The 22,932-nt window shown below is 42.5% G+C and overlaps 2 protein-coding genes across 2 annotated transcripts in view; both read left to right on the top strand.

Annotated features, from left to right (window-relative positions):
• Nucleotides 1-11,290, top strand: part of txnrd3 (thioredoxin reductase 3) — a 31,148-nt gene extending 19,858 nt beyond the window's left edge. Inside the window, exons 12-16 of the mRNA XM_063215123.1 lie at nucleotides 3,467-3,623; nucleotides 5,321-5,428; nucleotides 5,977-6,072; nucleotides 6,824-6,958; nucleotides 9,291-11,290. Coding sequence (XP_063071193.1) covers nucleotides 3,467-3,623; nucleotides 5,321-5,428; nucleotides 5,977-6,072; nucleotides 6,824-6,958; nucleotides 9,291-9,353 — 559 coding nt within the window. The 3' untranslated portion in view covers nucleotides 9,354-11,290. The remainder of the gene's footprint in view (nucleotides 1-3,466; nucleotides 3,624-5,320; nucleotides 5,429-5,976; nucleotides 6,073-6,823; nucleotides 6,959-9,290) is intronic.
• Nucleotides 11,291-15,216: 3,926 nt separating this feature from the next.
• LOC134463146 (putative mediator of RNA polymerase II transcription subunit 26) lies at nucleotides 15,217-18,209 on the top strand. Its single transcript, XM_063216381.1, has 3 exons — nucleotides 15,217-15,687; nucleotides 16,631-16,696; nucleotides 16,815-18,209. The coding sequence occupies exons 1-3, from the start codon at nucleotides 15,291-15,293 to the stop codon at nucleotides 17,327-17,329; spliced, it is 978 nt and encodes a 325-aa protein (XP_063072451.1). The 5' UTR covers nucleotides 15,217-15,290; the 3' UTR covers nucleotides 17,330-18,209.
• The last annotated feature ends 4,723 nt before the right edge of the window (nucleotides 18,210-22,932 follow it).

Here is a 22,932-nt window from a genome sequence, read left to right as displayed (position 1 = left end):
GGATAAGTGAAATTTAGTAAACATCCAAATAAGATAAAACAACAAAGAAGAACATTTCAAAATGAATTGTACTGACGGACAATATAGGTGTCCAGGTATAAGATCATCACAGAGAGGCTGAGTCACTCAGAATTAAAGATGCAAAGGGAATAATTACCATAGTTATTACATACATTTTTGAATTCCCTTTGATTTACCACGATTGAGTGTATATAAGACATATTTTTGTTATTAAAATCATTGTATAGGTTCGTGACATCATTAAATATATATTGGCTGTAGTCTCACTCTAATTCCTGGAGTGCTAGAGCTATTGAAAATTGACCATATTAAGAATGCTTAATGCGTGCAAATGATACAGGGGTGTAACATTCTCCTAAGCACTTGAGCTCACTTGAAATAGACCCAGAAGACATGGGAAACTGTCCTTTGCTTACAGAAGTCAGCAGAAGTTGTAGAAGTTCATTCTTTTTGACAATAATAGAGCATTGCACATCCTGTGCTACAGTGAAAATGGACCATCCAACTTGTGTTAGTGCTAGCTTCAAAAGTCAGCCTCCATGATAACATGCGGGTGCAGTAGTGCATTGGTTAAGATGTTCTCACTCATCTGTAGAGTTAAATACGGTGCTGAATGGTATAAATGGGTTTTAAACAGCATGAAAAGCCACTCATGCATTATATTTTGAAGGGAGATCTTCGATTACTGCCACATAGTAAGGTCAAATTGCATTCTCTACTATGTTTTAACAGTTTGGCTCCATCATAAGGACCAGCAGGTGATAAAATGGTGGGCTTTTGGTCAAGACCTGTCACACTGTAAGCACTACAGAAAGGAAAACATTGCAAAACATGACAAGGAATACACCCACCATTTAAGCTGGTGAATTCATGTCCAAGATAGGAATTAACACTGTTTTTTATATAAAATCATCTCATCGGTTAATGTATTTAACTGTTGAGTGTTGTCTTTTGTTTTGTTTTTAGTCTTCCTCGACATTTGCTGCCATTTATTGTCCCCGTCCCAACTCTTTTGAGACGTGTTGGATTTATCAAATTAGAAAGGAGTACATATGTCCCCCAAAACAATATTTTTTCTCGGTTTTAACACTTAATATGTTGTCTTTTCACTATTCTCCATCTAATGAATAGATTGAATGTTTTGAAAATGATAGCATTTTGATTTTATTCACTGTTTACCAAACGTCCCAACTTCACCGGAGTTGGGGTTTGTACCTGTATTACAATGATACAATGGAAACTCTGCCCTTTTGTATGACAGTGGTTTCTCTTATTTAAAATGTGGAGTGGAGACTTTGTAATCCACAGCTCTCTCTCCATTCAGTCAGAGAATGTCACAGGAAAATAATTACTTTTTTTTTTAGTTTGAGGAACGGTATTAACCGGTATTAACCGGTTACCATTATTTTTAAATAAGTGTTTCCGTTCCAGAACATAAAAAATAATAACGGTTCCGGTTTCGTTTCTGTTCCCTGTAAAATATGAAAAGTTCCCGGTTTTCGTTTTCGTTCCTTGAACCGGTTCAAAGCCCTGCTGTTAACACACACACACACACACACACACCATCAACCCCATTCGCTCAGTTGCCCCTCTATTAAACCTTTCGTAGATTAGATTAGGAAATGTAAACAGAAGTGAAGACTGGCTATTTTTAGAATGGAAGATGCTGCTTGCTTTTTTCAGTGACGTCACCAGCAGTACAGCTGACTTACTGTACTGTACGGAGAGGGACAAAGCCTCTTCTCATAGCCGGCATTCCCATGTGTGGACAGTTACCTAATGGGTTTGTGAACATTGTGTGCATCTTTGCTGGCAATAATAGTCAAATGAGTCAAAGTATTGTACTGTATGTTTTTGTGAGCTTGTGTGCTTCATCTATAATATGGCATGGTATGGCAGTAGAATTACCAAATTATGTATTGTCTAAGGATGATTATAATTAATAGGGATGTAAATAAAATCGAAATGTATCAATGTATCGGAAGTATCGACCGGCGATTTAATCGAATCGCATCGTATCGTGGGGCATTCTTAAGAATCGAAAAGAATCGAATCGCTGGCCCACAATAGTAGTGGAAAAGTAATTGGAAAAAATCGAATCGAACCGAATCGCATGGTATTGTGGGGAATTCTTAAGTATCGAAAAAAATTGAATCCCTGCTTTAAGAAATCGATACCGTATCGTATCGTCATGAAGGCAGTGATTCAGACCCCTAATAATTAACCATTTTAGTGTCAGTCGAAAGGGCTTAACCCATTTAAGACTGCTGCTGCGTATACACTGCATTGACCTAGGCACCTGGAGCGACATAGACATTGCATTCATGCTCTTGAGATTTTAGTTTTTTTATGTTAGAGCTGAATACACATTCTAATGAAAAATGAGTGTCCTGGCTTTTAAATGCAACTTATTTCATGTTTTCAAGTGCTACGGAGGCTGGGATATTTAGGTTTTTATAGGCTGAGGGCACCTTTTCCCAAAAAGGGCTTAGGCATTCAGCAGGTGTTTTTAGCAGGTGCCTTAGGCTAAAATTGGTTAATTCATGCATATTCACATATCCAAAACATATCTTGCGATGTTATTATCTACACTGATCTATTGTGCGTTGCTGCCGCTAGCCACAGCATAGTTTGCATACAAGTCCAGGACACTGAGCCTCCCACACAACAAACCGCAATAAGCAAAGCACCTCAGACTTACAGTGCTGTTGCATGCAAGTGAATTTAGCGCAGCAAAGTTTCATTTGGTTTTCCAAGTTCATCCCTCCCTTAGTGTTGCACCGATACCATTTTTTGGCCCCCATACCGATACCCCATACCCAACTGTGCAGTATCGGCCGATACCGATACTACTCTGTTTGAAATTTATATACAGTATGAAGAGCTGCATAGGTACTTGGATGTAACATCATTGCTATCATGGCTTTGTCAGGCTGCTGCCTACCTTTGTGAAACAGGAAAAAGACAAATACTGTATAAAGTGAATCAAGTAGAACTTCTTATACTTTTTAAATGCCTCTGATATAACATGATTAAGATCAAGGCTGCGTTCAAGTGTCATATGAGCATCTGTAAATGGTATCGGTGCCCTATTTGTTGATACTCGCCAATACCGATACCACCATTTTAGTGCAGTATCTGGGCCCCGTCCGATACTGGTATTGGTATCTGTGCAACACTACCCTCCCTGTAGGAGACCCAATGAACATCAGCAGACCGTCAGAATGAAAATCTTCTCTGTGTTGCGTCACCACACTCTGTTCACTTGCGTGCGTGCATCAGTCACCACTGTACTTGGGAACAGACTTTCCATTCTCAACCAATTTCCAAACCGTGTGCGCGTGTGGCTTTTAGCTTTTATTCTTTTTTGTTTATTTCTTTTTACCATTATGTACAGCATATTCAGTGTGTGTGTGTGTGTGTGTGTGTGTTTGCGTCTCCATAGGAACGGGAAGGTTCCGGTGAATGACGAGGAGCAGACTAACGTGCCTCACATCTACGCCATCGGGGACATCCTGGAGGGCAAGTGGGAGCTCACGCCCGTCGCCATCCAGGCCGGCAGGCTGCTGGCACGCAGGCTCTACGCCGGGGGCACGCTCAAGGTTGGTACACGCACGCATGCACGCATGCATGCAACACTCAACACACACACACACACACGCCAGTCGCCATCCAGGCCGGCAGGCTGCTAGCACGCAGGCTCTACGCCGGGGGCACGCTCAAGGTTGGTGCACGCACGCACGCAGAGCATGGGAGCATGGAAGCTCTGCACCTACTTCCTAGTGTGTACACACACACACACACACACACACACACACACACACACACACACACACACACACACACACACACACACACACACATACACAGACAGGCTCTGCATATAGCTGAACCTTGAGTTCAGTACCTGCTGCCTAGACTAGTTCTCTGTCTCACACGTACACACACTTTCACACTCCTCCTTCACGAAAGGTCAGTCTCATGGCGTCCATGGCACACACACGTGTAGAAGTCATTAGCATGGCTCCAGCTGCCCTTCTCCAATGGATGTACAGTATGGACGGCGCCATTGGAGCTGTTCCTCCCCTTGGTATTGATTCCCCTGATGGCCATTTGAAGTCTCTAATTGAATCTCTGCAAGTAATCGCAGAGAATCTCTAACAGGGAGAACGTTCACACTGATTGGTTCCCATTGTAGCCAGTTAGCTTTGCATGCGTACTGCAGTAACTATGGAGTGGCCATTAGTTGGCGAGCGTCGGTAAGTCCTTCATGTGGGAAAATGTATGGAATGGAAAGGGGAACCCATATGCTAAATACACTGCTACTGCGATTTCCAGTCACAAATATCAACAAAACATTCCTGGTAAGCACTATGACTGTTGTTTAACAATAGGCTGTATTGACAAATCGTTCAGGTGTGTAGTTTTAAAGCAGGTTAGAAGATTTCAACCTGTACTCGCTAGCATCCCCGCTAATGTTTATGGGTTTGGCCCCATAAAAATTGAGCTTTGTGACCCAGTATATAATAATCTAGTGGCGCAAAATAATCAAAACGCTACTCAAATGGGATCTTATTATTTCTAGCTTCGAACTTAAGGAACATAATATTTCAGGACAAAAAATTCTAAAAAATCACAGCAATTATAATGGTAGAAAAATCCATTGACACTCATTCATTTTGCACTTAGATAGGATTAGGGTTAGCCAGTTGTGGCTAGTAGCTAGTTCCGTGAGTGAACACCCCCTGGTAATGGTTAGTGAGATGTTCTTGATCCCTCCCAACATCTCTGGTTGAGAATTGCAGAGCATCTTGGCAATTGCAGAGCATCTTGGCAATACTTCTCTGGCAGCAATTCTTGCCCAATGGATGTTGTCTTGGAGCTTCTGACGCAGACGTCTGGTGCAAGGTTTTGTCGTTGCAATTATGGTCATGTCGTCCATGTAGGCCCTTACTGGTGGAAGACGCAGGCCGGTCTTGGTCTTCACACCTCCCAACATATACCACCTCTTAATTGTCATATTTTATAAAGTACTAAATGCGTAAAAAAAATAATTAAAAAATCAGGAAATGTATGCTTGGAACCCATGGGTGTACAATGAAGCTGTTTTGTGTTCGTTCGTTCGTTCATCCATCCATCTGTCCATCCATCCATCCTTCTCCCATTTGTAGTTTTTTTTTTTGTAATTTCCTGAGTAAAACTAAAAGATCAGGATTGAATCTGGGCATCTGTGTAACGTGTCAGTGTTACTTTTCAATGTCCTCCTTTTAACCTGTCTGTGTGCGTGTCCCCTCTGCAGTGTGACTACGTGAATGTGCCCACCACGGTGTTCACCCCTCTGGAGTACGGCTGCTGTGGCCTGTCAGAGGAGAAGGCCCTGGAGCTGTACGGAGCCGAAAACATAGAGGTACAGACACACGCACACAGACCCTCACACAGACATGCACACCTGATGAAGGGCATGCTGCCCGAAATGTCACACATTAAATAAGAGAAACAGGATCTTGGTGTCGTGGACTTTTTTTTTTTTGTAGACGGATGTGCTTGTCTTTTCTTTGTTTAGTATAGTAAATACACAGTACACACACACACACACATAACCTGCCCTCCAGCAATACAACACCACACAGGGGCATATACACACGAGTAGGAATGAACATTCATGCACAGCTATCTAGTGTAAGCAATACATACAGATTAGATAAGTATATTTACATACATTATTGAATGTGCCATTTGTGTGTTTCACTTGCATACCGATATTTAGTACGTTTGTGTGTAATCGCAGTGGATATGTTAGCGCCGTGTGGAGGACTGTTTCAGGGCGAGCAAATAATAATTACGTCAAATAATATCCCTCTTTGCCGTTCAGGTGTTTCACGTCTCCTCTGGACTAAAATAAAGTAATCGGTAAGAAATAATAAAGTAAAATAAAATGTAATATTTTTCATGCAGGTATACCACAGCTTGTTCTGGCCCCTGGAGTTCACAGTACCCAACAGGGACAACAACAAATGCTACTCCAAGATCATCTGCAATAAACTGGACAACGTGAGTATCAGCTGGGGAGTGGTCATGAGCTGGCTTGGCTACATGGACCCTAGAGGCTTCCAATTCAGTATGCAACTCCAGTGCAATTTGGCACCACAAGCATTATTAACTCTACCCCTATTACTGTGCAAGATTGTTTGTTTTTAAGCATTATTGGCTTCATTATTAGCATAATCCAGCCAGGGCAAGTGGAAGTCTTTTAATTGTTACTATGCAAAGTGTTGACTGTCGCATTCACAACAGACAACCCACTTTATAATACACAGTTACAAAAGCGGTGCCAACTACTTTTTTGCAATGCTATCAGTCGCTAATGCTAAATCATTTAGAAAGGCTATGGGCAGCCTAACGGGAACTAGCAGACTGGACATTCTGTAAGCACACGACAATCATGGAGGGTGTGTTTAATGGGCAGGGTAATAAGGATACATGGGTAGAGTTAATAGCTCATTCTTTTGAAACTCGATTGTCGTGGACCCGAGTTCGTTCTCCTGACATCCGTTGTGAATGTATTCTATTACAACAGCTGCAGACAATACAAATGTCTGAAAAAAACCGAATGTTTAGCGAACTCTGAGAACATCGAAGTGTGCAGAGTTTGTGTTTCGGAACCCTGAGTTGAGTACCTTTTCTTTTGCACTTTGTTGTCAGAAACCCTGACCTCCGCCTCGGGAGTTTAAAAAAAAAAAATGCACCATTATGACCACAGCTGTACTAATCCGTATTTGTTAACTTTGACATGTGGTTGCAGGAGCGTGTGGTGGGCTTCCACTACCTGGGTCCAAACGCCGGCGAGGTCACTCAGGGCTTTGGAACGGCCATGAAGTGCGGCGTGACCAAAGACCAGCTGGACAACACGATCGGCATCCACCCCACCTGCGCCGAGGTGAGTTGCCTTACCATCCACAAAACTGTGTTAAGCAAGTCCGACAGGCAGACAAAGATACGTCTGTCTATGCACTGCTGCCTTGTGGACACAGGAGGGCATTAACATTTCAAGAATGCGTTTCAGACAGACAGACCGATGGACGGACATACCCTCTTATAGAGATGCTAGGACTCATCTAAAAACACAAATTTTAAGCCATGTACAGAAATTGTGTATGCTGATTTGACGCTTAGATAGTCCATCTACCGTTTGGTTTTTTGAAGTACCGTGTTTGCAAGCAACATGGGTCTGTTAAAATGCGGGTATAAAACCATTGTCATTAGATATGCCATATTACATTCCATTTAGTAGACACTGTTTTCCATCTGCTACTTATTTGTTTAGGTACAGATCATTTAGTGTTTAAAGTCCCAGCAGCAATGTGGGGTGAAGTGCCTTTCTTCATGGCGTCTGCAGTCATGGAGATATCCACCTTACTCCTGGGGTTTGGTATTATAGCAAGGGAAAAGGCGTGCAGTTTCTTGTTTAGCTGAGGACCCATGTCAACAAATGGGCTACCTAAGCGGCAATTTTGTTGAAGGTTTTTTTGCATTCAAGTAATTTGCATACAAACCTGCCACCAGTGTTGCCAGATTGGGCGGGGCTATTTGGGATGAGCGTCTGCGGATAAAAACTGGAAAAATTGGCCATTTGGCTTTTTTTTTTTCTTTTTCTTTTTTTTTTTTTTTCAGCCGTTTTGGGCCCATAGAAGTCAATGTAATTTGTTGATTTGGGGCGGAATTTAGCGCATTTTGGCGTTTTTTGAGAAGCTTTTGGGCGAGATTTGGTCAGACACATCTGGCAACACTGCCTGCCACCCTCTCACCCCAAGACCACCTCCATAACCTTTCTGTCTTGGCTGCTGCACCATGAACAAACTTAACACACTGTGTGCTCTGTATTTCCTGCTTTTTGGGTTGTTGCCACTCCTAGCCCAGGGAAGGGCACACAGTAGTGCATTTAGATCAGGGGTGTGGAACCTTTCATTCGAGGGGCCACTTTGAATTACTCAGTGGGTCATAGAAGTCCTCAGAGGGCTGTACGATGAACACAGACCAGGATAAAACAGCCTCAAGGGCCGCAAACGGCCCTCCAGACTTAGGTTCCCCACCCCTGATTTACATCCTAAACTGGTTTTCTCTGTCTCTTTCTTGCTGAGTCATTACACCAACAAAACAAGTTGTCTTCTAGTGTTGTGTATATGTGTGGTTTGGTTGATTTGTAAATCACAAGCTTAGCTAAGTAACTAAATAATCCATAAACCCTCTAAAAGCAGGTCAGTGTTTCTTTGATTTGCATGGATCAATAGGCCACGGGGCTATTCTGTTTGATGGTTTACTCACTCAGAGTTCATCCAGGTTGTTACTAATCCGCATTCTTGGGATTCTTTTCAATTCCAGAGCTCTGTTATTTACTTTTGCTAATAGTTGGGTGTGTTGGAGGGGTTGGATTTGCACTCTTTTTTTTATTAGAGAACGTACACAATGTGCAAGTACAAATGTTTGAATTTGGTTCATGCCTTTTCCTCTGAAAATGATTGGTTTTGTTGAAGTGCTGAAAGTTTCACTTAAATATTACATTCCGTCCATGGAGGTATGTTTGGTGCCATTTAATTTAAAATTATATATGGAGAGTGACTAAGACCCAACCTCCTTACAAGTCAAAGGCCGGAACTTGGCTCGTAAATTCGACCAATTCTTGGTATACAGCATATTGGACACTGGAGCTGGCACCAGTCAGCTCTGACCATGTGCAATTGGAAGCAATGCATTGGACAGACATTGTTTTTATTGCAGCTTATCTAAAAAGGCAATATCCCCCTGTTCAGAAAATAGTGGCAATCTACCTCTCTCTTTTGCTGCATATGACACGAAGTAGTAGTGTTGTCTGGTGTGTAAGGTCGCGCTGAAACGCAACCTCATTTGGTTATCCAATAACACATGCGCTTATGAGAGCTAGTGCCCAACTTGTATTCGTGCACAAATATGGTGCTAAAGGGTGCCGAATTCTGCTCCATGCAGCGCCATGTTTAAAATGGTGAATAATAATTGGCTGGAGCTGTGTTTTTGTTTCCTTTTACCCCCTGATTTAGTCTCTACCTTGTTCAGTGTACATGCCACCTGTTGAATGTTTCCCCCTTGTCTGTAGTCTACTTCTCTAGGTCACTGTTTCAATCTCTACAATGTCTATCCCACCGGTTGACTGTTCCCTTGTCGGTAGTCAACTCTTCCTCTAGGTCACTGTCTAATCCCACCTGTTGACCGTTTCTCCTTGTCTGCTTTTTCTGCAGGTCTTCACCACGTTGGATGTGTCTAAGAGCTCGGGCGGTGACATCACCCAAGCCGGTTGCTGAGGTTAAACCCTGCTAGTTTAACGAGCTGCTCCTCTGGCTTTTAGATCAGCCTCCCTCGTAACACACACACTTTTTCTCTCTCGCACACACGCACACACTCGCTCACACACACACGGCTCAGCTAGGCCCTCCTCACCCATAACTGCCCCTCAATGGAGTGTTGGGGGGGAGGGGTCTGCCTTTTAGATCTGAAGTGGCCAGGTCAACGCGGCCATTTTTGGGTCCGTTCCGGGCTCTCTGCAAACCGAACCATCCCTGGTCTGTCCATTCACAGCTCAGCTGGTGCTGTGTGAGGATGACTGGGATAGGTAGCGGTGAGTGGAGAGGATCCAGACGGACTCAATTTGGTCTGGGTGGACCTGGTGTTAAACTCCCCTCCCTAGGTGGGTCTGAAGGGGTGGCCTGGCTGAAAGGTGTGAGAAGTGGTGGGTGGGTGGTTGGGTTTTGTGATGGGTGGTGTTATTGTTTATGAGGGGCAGCTCGTTGAACAGCGGGGTTACTCTGCTACTGCAAAAAAAAATCCTCTGGCTCGTTCTCAGATTTGTGACGGTGCTCTACTCTACTCTCTCTTGTGGAGCGCCGACACTTCATGACGTCTTGGCCCTTAACCCAGTCACTGCGGTGGGCTAGAACCGATATTCCTTCTGAGTCGGGATTACAGAGGTCACTTTACGTCCAATTCTACACACACACACACACACACACACACACTTACAACCACACACGCACAGATTCCAAACGTAACACAGCATCACATATCCTCCACACACTTGTGCATTTTTGTTTGCAGATCTTTGGTCCCGCACTGCACCATAGGGTCCAAGCTAGCTACGTACATGTACTGGGCCAGAGTCTGGCATCTGAAAACCTGAGGCCATTCATTTCATCATTTGTGACTGTAGGCTCTAGATTACTGGGTGGTCTTCAAAGAACATGTTAAAGTGATGCATTTGGTTAGTTTAACCTACAGGAAGTGGTGCACCTAATACAGTATATAGCCCACAGGTGTCATTCAGTTAGGGGTTGCAGGTATGACATCACGTTGGGGGAACTGCCCCAGGATTCTAAGGTTCTACATAGACTCCTATGAGCCTGCGGAACCCCCAACGTGATGTCATAATAGTACATTTTCTTAAAATGGTTAACCTGCAACCCCACCTTTTTTAAGAAATGTGGACTCAAGGCTCTTCTATTAGATGATTTACCACTGCCTCAAGGTTAATCTCATCTGGTTTTACTACTGAGCCAGGTTCTTGCAATACCCACCAGGTAGTGTTTGAAACCTCCACTCTGCGCAAGCTGTTAAATTAATCATGTGTTGGGTTTCGTTGGCCTACAGCCTCTTGCATGTGTAACGTTTCATCGGGCAGGCGGGTTCACATCAGCTTTTTTTTCTCCACCTTCAACCAAAATCTGTCAACCAAAAGATGCATATTGGACCGCAGTAAAATCAGGACATTACACAAACGCACACGGCACACTCAAGACATAAACACACTTTTATTTTCATATTTTTCATTCAAAATCTCCCTGTACTTTGCCGCTTCGCAACGCACTTAGATATGTCTATAAGATATATTTATATATGAGTATGTGGTAATGAAACATGAATTAAAACATGAATATTTGTGTTTTGATGGGGCATAAAAAGGAAAACAAACACTTTTATGATCGCATTCTCCTTATGGTTTAAAACAAAAGCATATACCTGTTTGTATCTGTTTATTTGCCTCTGGCCTGTGTGTTTGTATGATCTATGATGTATCTGATCTTGTAGCTCTTCTGATTGTTAAAGGACAGTATTTAAAGAGGTAAAAATGTTCTGCTGACGTATGTGCAGTCAATCGGCAATAGTGCCAGTCAAATGTACAAAGGAGCTTTTCCATGACATCACTGTTCTCAACGTAATTCTCTCTTAATAAAAGTTATGTACACAACTGCTGCCATCTTGTTTTTAATGATCAGAAACGCAAACAAGTTTGACAGGTTCACAGGATATTACATTTTTATCTAAAGTAAATTTCCCTTTGTTCTCCATCTTGTTGTGTCCATGTTCTTGGTCCCTTATCCATTTCCAGATATCTTTTATTGTATCATGGTGGTTTGTTGCTGTAGTTACGATGTATGATTATACTTTATTGTCAGCTTACACTGAAATTCAAATTCACTGAAATGCATCCCCGAGCAAGACTTGTTTAAGACAGGACATGCACATAACATCACATCACAAGACTATTGCACAACGGACAAAAACAGAAGACAAAGGCCTATATACAGACATGCCTACATTACATACAACCCACATAACTTAAAGATGTTACCAACGAGGAGTGATAACACTGTGCTGTCTTATGACTGATTTAGCAAAATAATTGATTGATGTATAAAGGCATGTTTAAGTCTGTTTCGGTAGTTATTTCTGGAGACACTGTGGTGGACGCAATGGATTGGTTGCCACTACAAGTTGACCTTATGAAATGCATGATATTCTTGGCAGTGTCTGGTAATAATAATGATAACTGTATTTGTATAGCCCAATATCATACAAGGCATGCAGTTCAAAGTGCTTAACAAATGAATAAACATTGTTAAAGATAAAAAAAAGAAAGTGAAGTAGAAAAGAGAGACAGAAACAAGAAAGAATAGCAAGACAAAATCAGTATGGTGGGTATGGGTATGGTGAAACTAAACCACTAAACCACGATATGTTTCAACAACTTCACGGTCCGTTCAACACCACGCGTATCCTCACTGTCATTGCTTTTTAATCAGTCTCGCCTGGCTGTTCTCTGTAGGGTGTTAATTTCGTTCTGCCTGAACAAAGGCCCAGCACCTGTCCAATGAATGGTAGCTGCGAAGGCAGCCGCTTTCATGCACCTACATCTGATGAAACGCATCACCTCGTTCCTTCTGTGTGTGTGTGTGTGTGTGTGTGTCCCTGCCGCTGTCTTGTCCAGGTCGCCTCATCTGTATGCATCGTTTTTAAGGGGGTAATTGTACTGTGATCAAAGGAGGGCTACTGGTAGACTGGTAGGAAGCCTTTGTATGGGCTTTGTGTACCTGAGAGGTGCGCTTCACCGGCCTTTCACGGTCTGCTGCACGGTGAACTCCACTGACGTCATGGCAGCGTGATGGGCGGGTGATCTGAGTTGCGCGCGAGAGATCATCATGACCCACTACTACGGCAGGGATGGGCAACTGGAGGCCCGGGGGCGACATGCGGCCCGCCTCCTAACTCCCGCAGCCCGTGGATAAGACATTATGTAAAAAAATAATGACCAGATTTATTTTTTTTAAACGACCACTGACTCAATCCTTAATTACACTGCACACTGTTGGCCAATAGAGTACATTTCTATTCCTTCCAAACAATATGAGCTGTCAGTGAGCAACCAACAGCACCTCGAACTCGAGTTGCTGAACCCTGGTGATGTGGCCCTCTGATAGTGGTGGTGAAAAAACTTGGCCCTCCTCATCATGAAAGTTGCCCATCCCTGCACTACGGCAAGGCTATTCAATTGGCGGCCTAAGGGCCACATGCGGCCCAGATGCGGTCCACATGCAGCCCAGGTGTGGCCCCCAACTGTAGCAGTACACATTTCAGTTTTGATACTGCACAACAATACATAATTTTCTTGTGAATCTCCTGCTTGTCTTGTACTCTCACATACTCCATGAAAATACACAATGTAAATACACAAAAATAAAGAGAATGCATAAATGAGAAGGTGAGTCCAAACTTTTGGCCTGTACTGTACTGTACTTCACCCTCGAATTGTCCTTAATCTCTGATGGTGGATAATGCACTACACCTTAGTGCACAGTGCAGAGTTTGGAGCAGACCATAGGTGTGAAGACTGAAGACAGTTGAGGAAAAGTTTTTACCCCCAGGCAGTGCGACTGCTGAACAGAGACTTTTTTAAATAATCATTTTCTTTGTTTTTTCTTTAACTTATTTCTCACCTTTTATTTCCTTTTTTACTTTTACTTCTTTAATTCTTAAGATGCAGAGCTGATGACCCCATCATCATTTCACTACAATACCATGTATGTGACAAATAAAATTACTTGAACTTGAACTTGAACTTGAGTTAACACTGTTGAGAATGAGTACGATCTGGCCCAGCGGTGAAGAAGAAGGGAGGAGAGAGGAATTAACACTGGAGGGTATAATTATTTAAAATCATCTCCTCAATTGTAGACACAACAAAGGAAAAGAAAACGTCCTCACTCAGTACTTAAACCTTTGGCCTACCCCTTTGACATCAGAAGATTAGGATGGAAGTTATGCGCAGGACCAGATCAATGCTCAGGCTAGATATGGCTGCAGCTTAGGGGCCCCCACCTACCATGGGGCCCCCCTGATTGGTCAAACGTGAAAGGTTGCAGAATTATAAGATGCATTACTGAACACGTCGTCTGTTCTGTTGAGAACAGTTGGTAGAAATGACATCCTTAATTCCTAGCTCGAAGTTATGACACTTGTCTCCTAATTCGTTAAATTTGCTTTCCAGGGGGCCCCACAGCAACCTGTAGCCTAGGGGCCCCGGGCCATCTTAATACAGCCCTGGTTATTATGGCCCATGGCAAGCACCTCAGCACTTGTAGAGTTGGGCACAATCCCTGGTGAAGAACAAAAAAATAACGTTTTGCAGGGGGGAAAACGTTCGCTCACTCCTTTTGATTTTTTCTTGATTCGGAATCTGAGGAAGACAGAAAGGTCGAAACGTCATCATGCTTGCCAGTGAATGAATAAAAAGAAGAAAAGAACTTAAAAGAAGAAAAAATCCAAAGAAGTGTGTGAACTTTTTTTAACACAAAAGCACCTCAAAGCCACATAGATTTCTAGCTAAGTCCATGGCATAGTGTTAACCTAGTTGTTTGGTGTTAACCTCAGTAGGCAGTAGACCTATTCCTCCATCTGTCTAGAAAGGCTATAGGCGTACAGAGGACTCTTTTGGATTTCAATCATTTAACCGCTTTGGGCAGAGCCTGTTATAACCATCCTTACTGTCATCAAAATTGTCTTAATCTTAGAGCTGGCGTGAATGTGAGAATTTTGAAAGCGCTTTGAGTTGTGATGGGCCTAATACTACGCTATGTAAATGTTGTATTGTATTGTGTAGTATTATAGTCAGTGTTGGGCAAGTTACTCAAAAACTGTAATGCATTACTGATTACATGTCTTTTCAAAATAATCCCTTAGGCCTACAGTAAAATATTACTATATTTAAAATATAAGGCATCACACTACTTTTGCATTACTTTAGTTACTTTCGCCAAAATAACTGTAGGTCTAAATATGGATCTGGCAATGTATTAATTTACAGTGTATATCAAGCTCACGAGTCATGAACTTTTCACCTCCAACCCAGGCAGGAGGTGTTTTTGGCAGCATGCAGACTAAAAACGACCAGGTTCAGGAATAGTTTCAATTCTGACCCACCACACTGAATACAGGTACCAAATCTACCTTTGGGTACAAATAAAGTTACCTTACATTAAAATCCAGGTCATTGTAATGCATTTGTAACTTAAGTTATTTAGCATTGTCACTAAGTAAATATTAGGCCTACAGATTTTTGCCCTGTAGTGCCTAGGCCTACACTGCATTACAGCAGAAAATAATGCATCACAGTAATTAATTACTTTAGGCCTACTGCCCAACACTGATTATAGTCTCCTGATAGGCATACATGCCATGGAGTAACAAATAAAATGTAGGCCTAGGTCTAATAATAGGTATATTAATCATCATCATCATCATCATCATCATCTTTGTAGGCTAGTTCCATTTCACATGTGCGACTGGGAAGTGAGCATTCTAGTTTCTAGGCATTCTGTTTTGATTTAATCACTACACAACCACTGACGAAATGTGTAGAACGTTCATTGGAATGCCCTGTGAATCTGCACTTTCGTTTGACACGAGCGAGAATGAGACTGGACGACTATTTCAAGTGTTGTTTCCGAGGACCCGTCTCGGGGGAGAGCGGGAAGAAAGTCCGGAATGGGGCCAAGGGGTTGAGCCATCAGTTGGCGGATCAAATGCGTGAGGGCGAGATCCAAGAGGCCGGCCTCGCTTCCCCCTCGCCTCCCGAGATCAAGCCCTCCAATGTGGCCAGTGGCTCCGCTGGTGTCTCGGTGTCATCGTACTCTCCGGGGATCCGGCTGTCGGACTGGGAGAGAGGCCAACTGGAGCTGGAGGAGCATCGAGTCCGTGATGAGCAGGAGGACTTGAGGAGAGCGTCGCTCCATGGGTGGTTTGAGCGGCGGCGACTTGCGGATGAGAGGAAGAAGGCCTTGGAGTTGTGGAGAGTCAGCGGCAAACTAAGTAAGTCATTGATGCCATCGCCAAGCTACCCACTTGCCTTGTTGATTGCGCCCAGTAGGCTACAGTTAAACCAAGGACTACAACGTAGCCTACTGTTGCGCGCCGAGGGGGGGGCAATCGCTATTCCGACAGCCGACATACCGTAGGGTTAGGGTTAGGGTTAGGGTAACTGTATGCACTCTCCCTAAACTTAGTAAAAGCTGAGCAACGTAGCCCAAACCAAAGAAATTGCATAATTCGCGCCGGTATTCCGACAATAGACATCAATGTCGGAATAGCGACATGTCGGAATAGCGCCACGTAACCGCACCGAGAGGTTACAGTAAAGGTGCAGGATTTTGGTCAGAGTAGCCTATATGCCTAATTGCAACTACGCTGTAGCCTAGAAATCTAGACGCCCCTAGTGGCCGCAAAATGAATTTGCTCCCGGGGGTTTTTGGCGCGGCCAGGCTAACTACACTGGTCATTGAACCTGGGCTGCTTATTGCCAAATTCGATCTTTCCATGAATATTTACGAAGCATTAAACTAATAGATCACTAGAAGCCTACCAAAGTAAGTTTTGCAGATAAAAATGTATTTGGAAATTCAAAATGGTTGGCGTAGATCCCTTAGTCCTACATATGAAAAGGGCAATTTTCCCTGTCATAACTCGTAATGAATAGCCTACTTAGAATTTGATGGTGGTGAAATGTTTATTTATGATGTTTGTGAAAAAGGTAACATTTGTGAATGGGCAGCATACATTTTGGAATTGTGGAAATAAAATAGGCCTACTAAAATATTACAAAAAGCCCCTTTAAGTTTTGTTTTGTGACGGTACGTTAATGGTCCATTTCTCGCGCATCTCAACTAAGCAGCCCATGACGACAGCAACCCTCCTCTGTACTTTATGTGTTGCCCTCCTCCTCCTAGTACCTGATTCTTGGTTTTTTTTCTAACAGCTGACGATGTCAAGGACCTGTCTTCAGCTCTGGAGGATCTCTTTGAAGAAAAATGGGGGGACATCTGTAAGTAGTACAGTATAGCTGTGACTGAGTTTGACTGATGCTTTTGAGAAGATGAAATAGACACACTTGACCATTTTGGAGTCACCAACATCTCTTTCCCCTCTCTCTCTCTCTACAGATCATCCCCTGCCTACTGAAGCGGATTACAGGGAGGTGTCTCTCCCCCTGTGGCTCTACAGTCCTGAGCTGGAAGAGAGGATGCTCCGTCAGAAGGTAAGCAAGCTGAAGCAGCAGCACCAGCAGCGGGAGCAGCAGAAGCAGCAGCAGGAGCGGCAGAAGCAGCAACAACTGAAGCAGGAGCATCGGCAGCAGAAACAGGTGCAGCAGCAGGAGCAGGGGCAGGACCAGCAGCAGTGGCTGCAGCAATGGCTGCAGCAGTGGCAGCAATGGCAGTGGCAGGAGCAGCAGCAACAGCAGTGGCACCAGGAGTGGCACCAGGAGTGGCAGCGGCTGTGGCGGTGGCATCAGTGGCAGCAGCCCTCCAGGCCGGAGGAGCCTGGCCCACCCCAGCAGCAGCCCTCCAGGCCGGAGGAGCCTGGTCCACCCCAGCATCAGCCCTCTAGGCCTCAGGCGCCTGGCCCACCCCAGCATCGGCAACCCCAGAGGCAGCGACACCATGAGTACGAGCAATGAGTGGACACAATGGACAGATGAGAGAGAGAATGTGTGTGGGTGGGTTGTGCACTATTTTTCTGAGTTGTCTACAATGTTTTAGAGTCCTCTCACCGTTTCTTTTATGTTTGCTGCCAGGGCTGTAGTATTCGAGTCCAGACTCGGACTTGAGTACAGACTCAAGTCTATTTTCCAATGGACTTTGACTGGTCTTCTACTCGCTATCAGTTTGTATTCTGCCTTGTCTTAGACTCAAACACTGGCTTGACTGATTGGACTTGGGCTTGTCTCAGACGCAAACCTCTTTGGACTCAGACTTGTCTCAGACTTGACTAGTCTGGTCTTGGACTTTATTTGGACTCTACGAAGGTGGACTTGACTACGGCCCTGTTTGCTGCCTTCTCTCTTATGTGGCAAATTTTGATTTTTGTCTTAGCTTTAGAGTGGCTGTCTATAGGCATGTCCATACCTATTCTGAAAATCACCCTAAACATTTGTTTTCAAAATTGTGCATCTCACCAAGTAGTTAGGGGTCTTGTCTGGAATTCCCTAACAAGTTATTCCGTCATGTTTTATTTGGCATTTTGTGAATGAAAGATTTTTTTTTTTATTACAAAATGCCACATAAAACAGGACGTTTCGCTACAAAAATAATGATGTTATGTATCACTTTGTGAGATGCACATTCTTGAAAATAAATGTAAAAGGTGGTAATAACAACAGATATGGACATAGACAAAATCCAAATTAGCCAAATAACAGACAGCGGCAAGCATCAAATAAACAGTGAGGGGAACTCTTAAAACATAGCAGACAACTCAGAAAATGTTTAAAATAGTCAACTTATGGGGGTGGGGAGAGAAAAACATTCCAAATAAATGTAAAGAAAATTCCAAATCCATTTTTTGTTGTCAAGAAGATTTTTCGTATTGCAAATACCAAGTAACTGGTTCAAGAGCTATCTTAGTAATAGGTTTCAGTGTGTTAAAGCTGGAGTCGCAAAATCTGATTTCTTACCCCTGAGGAAAGGTGTCCCCCAGGGCTCTGTCCTAGGGCCTATCCTATTTACCATCTTTATTAATGATATAGTATCTTCTCTTAGTAGTTCTCGTGTCCATCTATATGCTGATGATACAATCCTTTACTGTACTGCAAACACTATCACTCTAGCAATTGATAGCCTGCAACAGGCCTTTAATACTTTGCAAAAATCTCTTTTTAACCTTAAACTTGTTTTGAACCCTAATAAAACGAAATTTATGCTATTCTCCAAGGCTAAGGGCATAAAGTCGGGCGCTTTTCATCTCACAACATTAACTGGTTGTGATATTGAGCAGGTACCTGTTTATAAATAGCTGGGCATCTGGATTGATGAGAACCTTAATTTCTCTTTCCATATTGACTGCCTGGCTAAGCAGTTAAGGCAAAAGATGGGGTTTCTCTATCGTCACAAATCTTCTCTCCCCCTATCCTGTAGGAAAAGGATCATTGAGTCAGTTATTTTACCTGTTCTGGACTATGGTGATATTATTTACAAAAATGCAACCATATCCTCACTCAGTATGCTTGACTCCATATATCATTCGGCCATCAGGTTTTCAACAGGCTCTGCTTATAATACTCACCACTGCATATTATATGACACAATAGGTTGGCCTTCACTTACAGAGAGGCGTTTTAGACATTGGATTCTTTTTATTTATAAAGCCATCCTAGGAAAACTTCCTTCTTACATTTCTTCACTTCTAAACTGGCACTCAAGTATGCATCACACACGTTCAAGCAGTCAGCTCCTACTTTCTGTTCCAAGTGTACGAACTGAACTGGGCAAATCAGCCTTTTGTTTTGATGCCCCCAGGTCATGGAACTTAATTCAGCGCACTTTTAACTTGGAATCTTTGATTTCTTTTAACCAATTTAAGATTTTAATTACAAACCTTCCCAATCCAGTTTGCAATTGCTATCGCTGAAAGCTTGTTTTTTTTAGTGCTGACTATGATTATTTATGTCTATAACATTTTCTTTTATGTTTATATACACTCTTTCTGTCTATGTTTGTGTTGTGATATTTGTGATGTCCGAGTATTTATTTTATTTTCTTTATTCTTTTTTTTATTCATATATTCTTTTAATGTGTTTTTATACTTTTAAATGCAGCTTATATGTCGTTATTGCCTGGATAACTTAATTATTTAATACATTTATACTTGTAAATTCTCGGCTGCATCGAAAAAGAGGGCCACCCTCAATGTATTTCCGAGAAGGAAATAAAGGTTCAAATCAAATGTAATTTCTAAGATTCCTTTACAAAATGTGTCATATTTCATGTGAAGCTGCATAACATTCAAATTAAATTGGGGGCCGAATCAAATGGCGCCATAGGTTACCCATCCCTGACTTATAGAATAGAATTATATTCTTCACAATGACAAGAAAGCTGCGCTTCTGCTAAAACATTAACTCTCCCCAGAAAGAGAGAAAAGGTGCTGATCAATAGTTCTGTGTTCCCATATTGAACTTGAATAACTAGACAGGATATGCCCTGTCCTTTATTCAGAGGTGAGTGCATATCAGTGAGCATAGTCTTACACCTGAGCAACTTTGTGTTAATATAAGATGAGCTGATATCTTGGAATGTGTGGGTGGGTATGTATGGTGTGGTGATGGTGGGGTGGGATTTGAGGGGTGGAAAGAAACACAACACCCTGACACATTCCAGAACATCACCTTATGCTCCATGACACACAAGAGACCAAACAAGAAGTGAGTGAGTGTTGTAAAGTACTTTACTATTGTTAAAAAAAATGGACATTAATGAAGACTCAGTTTTATTTGCAAATAAGATCAGAAGGGGTAGAACAGTGGTTCTTGGAAGAGTCTTGGAATCGTCAAACAATTATCCATTTTATTTTATTAAACATGTTTCATTCTCTCTTTGTCATGCTGTCAGCTATTCAAAACCGCAAATTGTTTGAATTTTGTGAGTGACAGTACAAGGGTGAATTAACACAATTTTAAGTCCGCGACCCACCCGGGACCCTTCCGTGACCCACTTTTGGGTCCTGACAAACCACTTAAAAACCACTGACATAGAACACCACCTGTATCATATACAGCAGTGGTTCTCAACTGGAACAGTCTTGGGACCCACCATTTTCCACTCTCATTCGGTCGCGACCCAATTTTTTTAGCGTTCAAGTCAATTCAATGCAATTCTCAAAATGTAACCAAGACTCGAATGACTGGTTGCACGCTATCTATCTCGCATAAACATTCAGATTGTATCTATGATGACAGATGACACGGAGTTCACTTCCCTATCAAAATAAAAGTTGTAAATTGTTGCAGGAGAAGTTGGATTTTTTTTTTTTAGAATTTAGTTTTTTTTTTACACCAATGCCCCGCGACCAACCCATGACCCCTCCGCGAGCCACTTTTGGGTCGCGACCCACCAGTTGAGAAACACTGATATACAGTACATGGAGACTTTGAGTCTGGCCTAGGTCATTTCCCGGCAGGGTCGGTTCTAGACCAAAATTATCAGGGGGGCCGAGGTGGGGCCATTATTTTTTCAGGGGGGCGCATGAATTGGCAGTAGAGATAAATGTTAAATGTTGTGATTGAATATATCATCTTCAAAGATGTATATCATGTCGCAGTCATTGGCTGTTCAGCACAGGGGCCAGGAGGAAATCTACAGGGGCCATGGCCCACCCTGGCCCCTGTCTAGAACTGTCCATGTGTCCTGGCCCGACCCCATCTCTCTCTTCCCACTTCTGTTCAGTGACATATGCACTTATCTTATCTCAATAAAGGTGTAAAAGTCGAAAAAAAATATTTTAAATAAATTAGTAAAGGATCTGGAGATTGCTTTAAGGAATTCAGAACCAGCCATTCAAAACTCAACTTTCTCAGCGCCAAGACGGGAACTAGAAAATGAGCCCATTTAAGCGTGACAGGTCAACAAGGCACATTGTTCCAAAAACACAGGCAACTGCTTGCTTGAATTCTTAAGCTGAACAAATGTTATTCATGCGAAAGACTATGTTGATCATCTATCCAAACATTACTAAATGCATCATGGTTGTTAACTCTAGTAGCCTCCGCCTACTGGTCTACAGGATGTACTGTAGCCTAGTGCCTTGGGTGAATCCTACCCCTCCACCCTGAAGTGCTTTGTCACAGTGAGACCGAGTAATACAATCCCGACCACTCTGGAAGAAGAGACAACACTGCCAGGCATTACATACTGTAATACTAACCAGCTGGATATTTCTTCTGTTTAATTTAATTTTGAAGAGGACTGTGGCTGTTATTAATATTCACTATTATTCTTTAATAATAATCATTACTCTTTTATAGGTTTATTAATCTTCCATCCAGGCAATGGAATAAAAGCCCACGCTTGCCGGGTTTATGCTCCCAGTTCTTCAAACATTAGGTTTCTTTCCTTGTCGAAGTATCCTGTCCAAGCCACAAGTGGTTGACACAATTGGGCCCTGCTTTGACCAACAAGGCTTGTTGGCGTTGCCATAAATTTTCAATGGGTTTTAAAGATTAAGTGTCCTCAAACATTTCCCATCCATATGTACATTAGCTTACATTGTTTCCTCTTGACTGGAAATAAGACATGGCCACACTTGTTGCAGGAAGTCTGAGATTTTCACTGGAAGCAGTTACTCTGTTTGAATAGGTGCCACTATTGTACCTCACTTGCTGTTTTTTTCCCCCTTTTTTTCCTCCTTCAACACTTTCCCTGTGTTAACCACACGTCCCTGACAGGCACAATGAAAAGAGATAAAACACTGACCCCTGCTGGAGGCATCCGCTATAACTTCATGAAATTTGATACATGTAGGCCTACACTTGTTTGTTTGTTGCCTTTGATACCGCTATGCGCTATTACATTTTAGGCTATAGACATGACCATTAATTCCCCCATTCTTTGAACACTAAGCCACCTCTTATATTTCCCAAATATTTCATTTTGGGAAGATTTGGATATTTTCGCAACACCCCACCTTCCATATTCCAAATGGCAATTAATATCACTATATTTTGATGTGAAAGTCATAGGAAAAAGTAGATATTTTGTTATATTTTATGGAGAAGGTAGAGATGGCATCCGCACCTTTGTCTTACTTGAGAGTTTCGCTCGGTGCATAATTCCAAACAAAAGTGCATAGTGAAGAAAAAAGGAGTCGCACACAGGAGCTTGATGCTGTTCAGTGAAAATGTACTAAAAGCTGAAAAATAAAGAGAAATGAAGTGGCTGGTGAGTGTATATCTGCATATATATGCATATGCATATATGCATATATATACACACACCGGCCACTTAATTAGGAACACCTTTCTACTGCTGGGTTGGACCCCAACAACAATACTCGGGTAGGCTGTGGCATTCCAACAAAGATAAATTGGCACTAATTGGCCCAAATTGTGCGAAGAAAATATCGGTTACACTTTACTTTACGGATCGCTAATAACGTGATAATTTTGTGTTAATTTCATAGTTATTTCATAGTTATTTCAGGGTAATAACTGTTTGTTTTTAGTAACAACAGCAAAATAACCATACAGTTTCCAGTGCATTGTGTGTGTGTGTGTGTGTGTGTGTGTGT

The sequence above is a fragment of the Engraulis encrasicolus genome, chromosome 14 (assembly GCF_034702125.1).
Source record: "Engraulis encrasicolus isolate BLACKSEA-1 chromosome 14, IST_EnEncr_1.0, whole genome shotgun sequence".
Lineage (NCBI taxonomy): Eukaryota > Metazoa > Chordata > Actinopteri > Clupeiformes > Engraulidae > Engraulis > Engraulis encrasicolus.
Note: the sequence above shows the minus strand (reverse complement) of the source record. Positions and strands in the feature narration are given on the sequence as shown.

Excerpts from the sequence above, each read along its gene's own strand:
- LOC134463146 (XM_063216381.1), top strand. The coding sequence starts at position 15,291 with ATGAGACTGGACGACTATTTCAAGTGTTGTTTCCGAGGACCCGTCTCG. Across the intron at positions 15,688-16,630 it reads GAGAGTCAGCGGCAAACTAA|CTGACGATGTCAAGGACCTG; the intron begins GTAAGTCATTGA and ends TTTTTCTAACAG. Across the intron at positions 16,697-16,814 it reads AGAAAAATGGGGGGACATCT|ATCATCCCCTGCCTACTGAA; the intron begins GTAAGTAGTACA and ends CTCTCTCTACAG.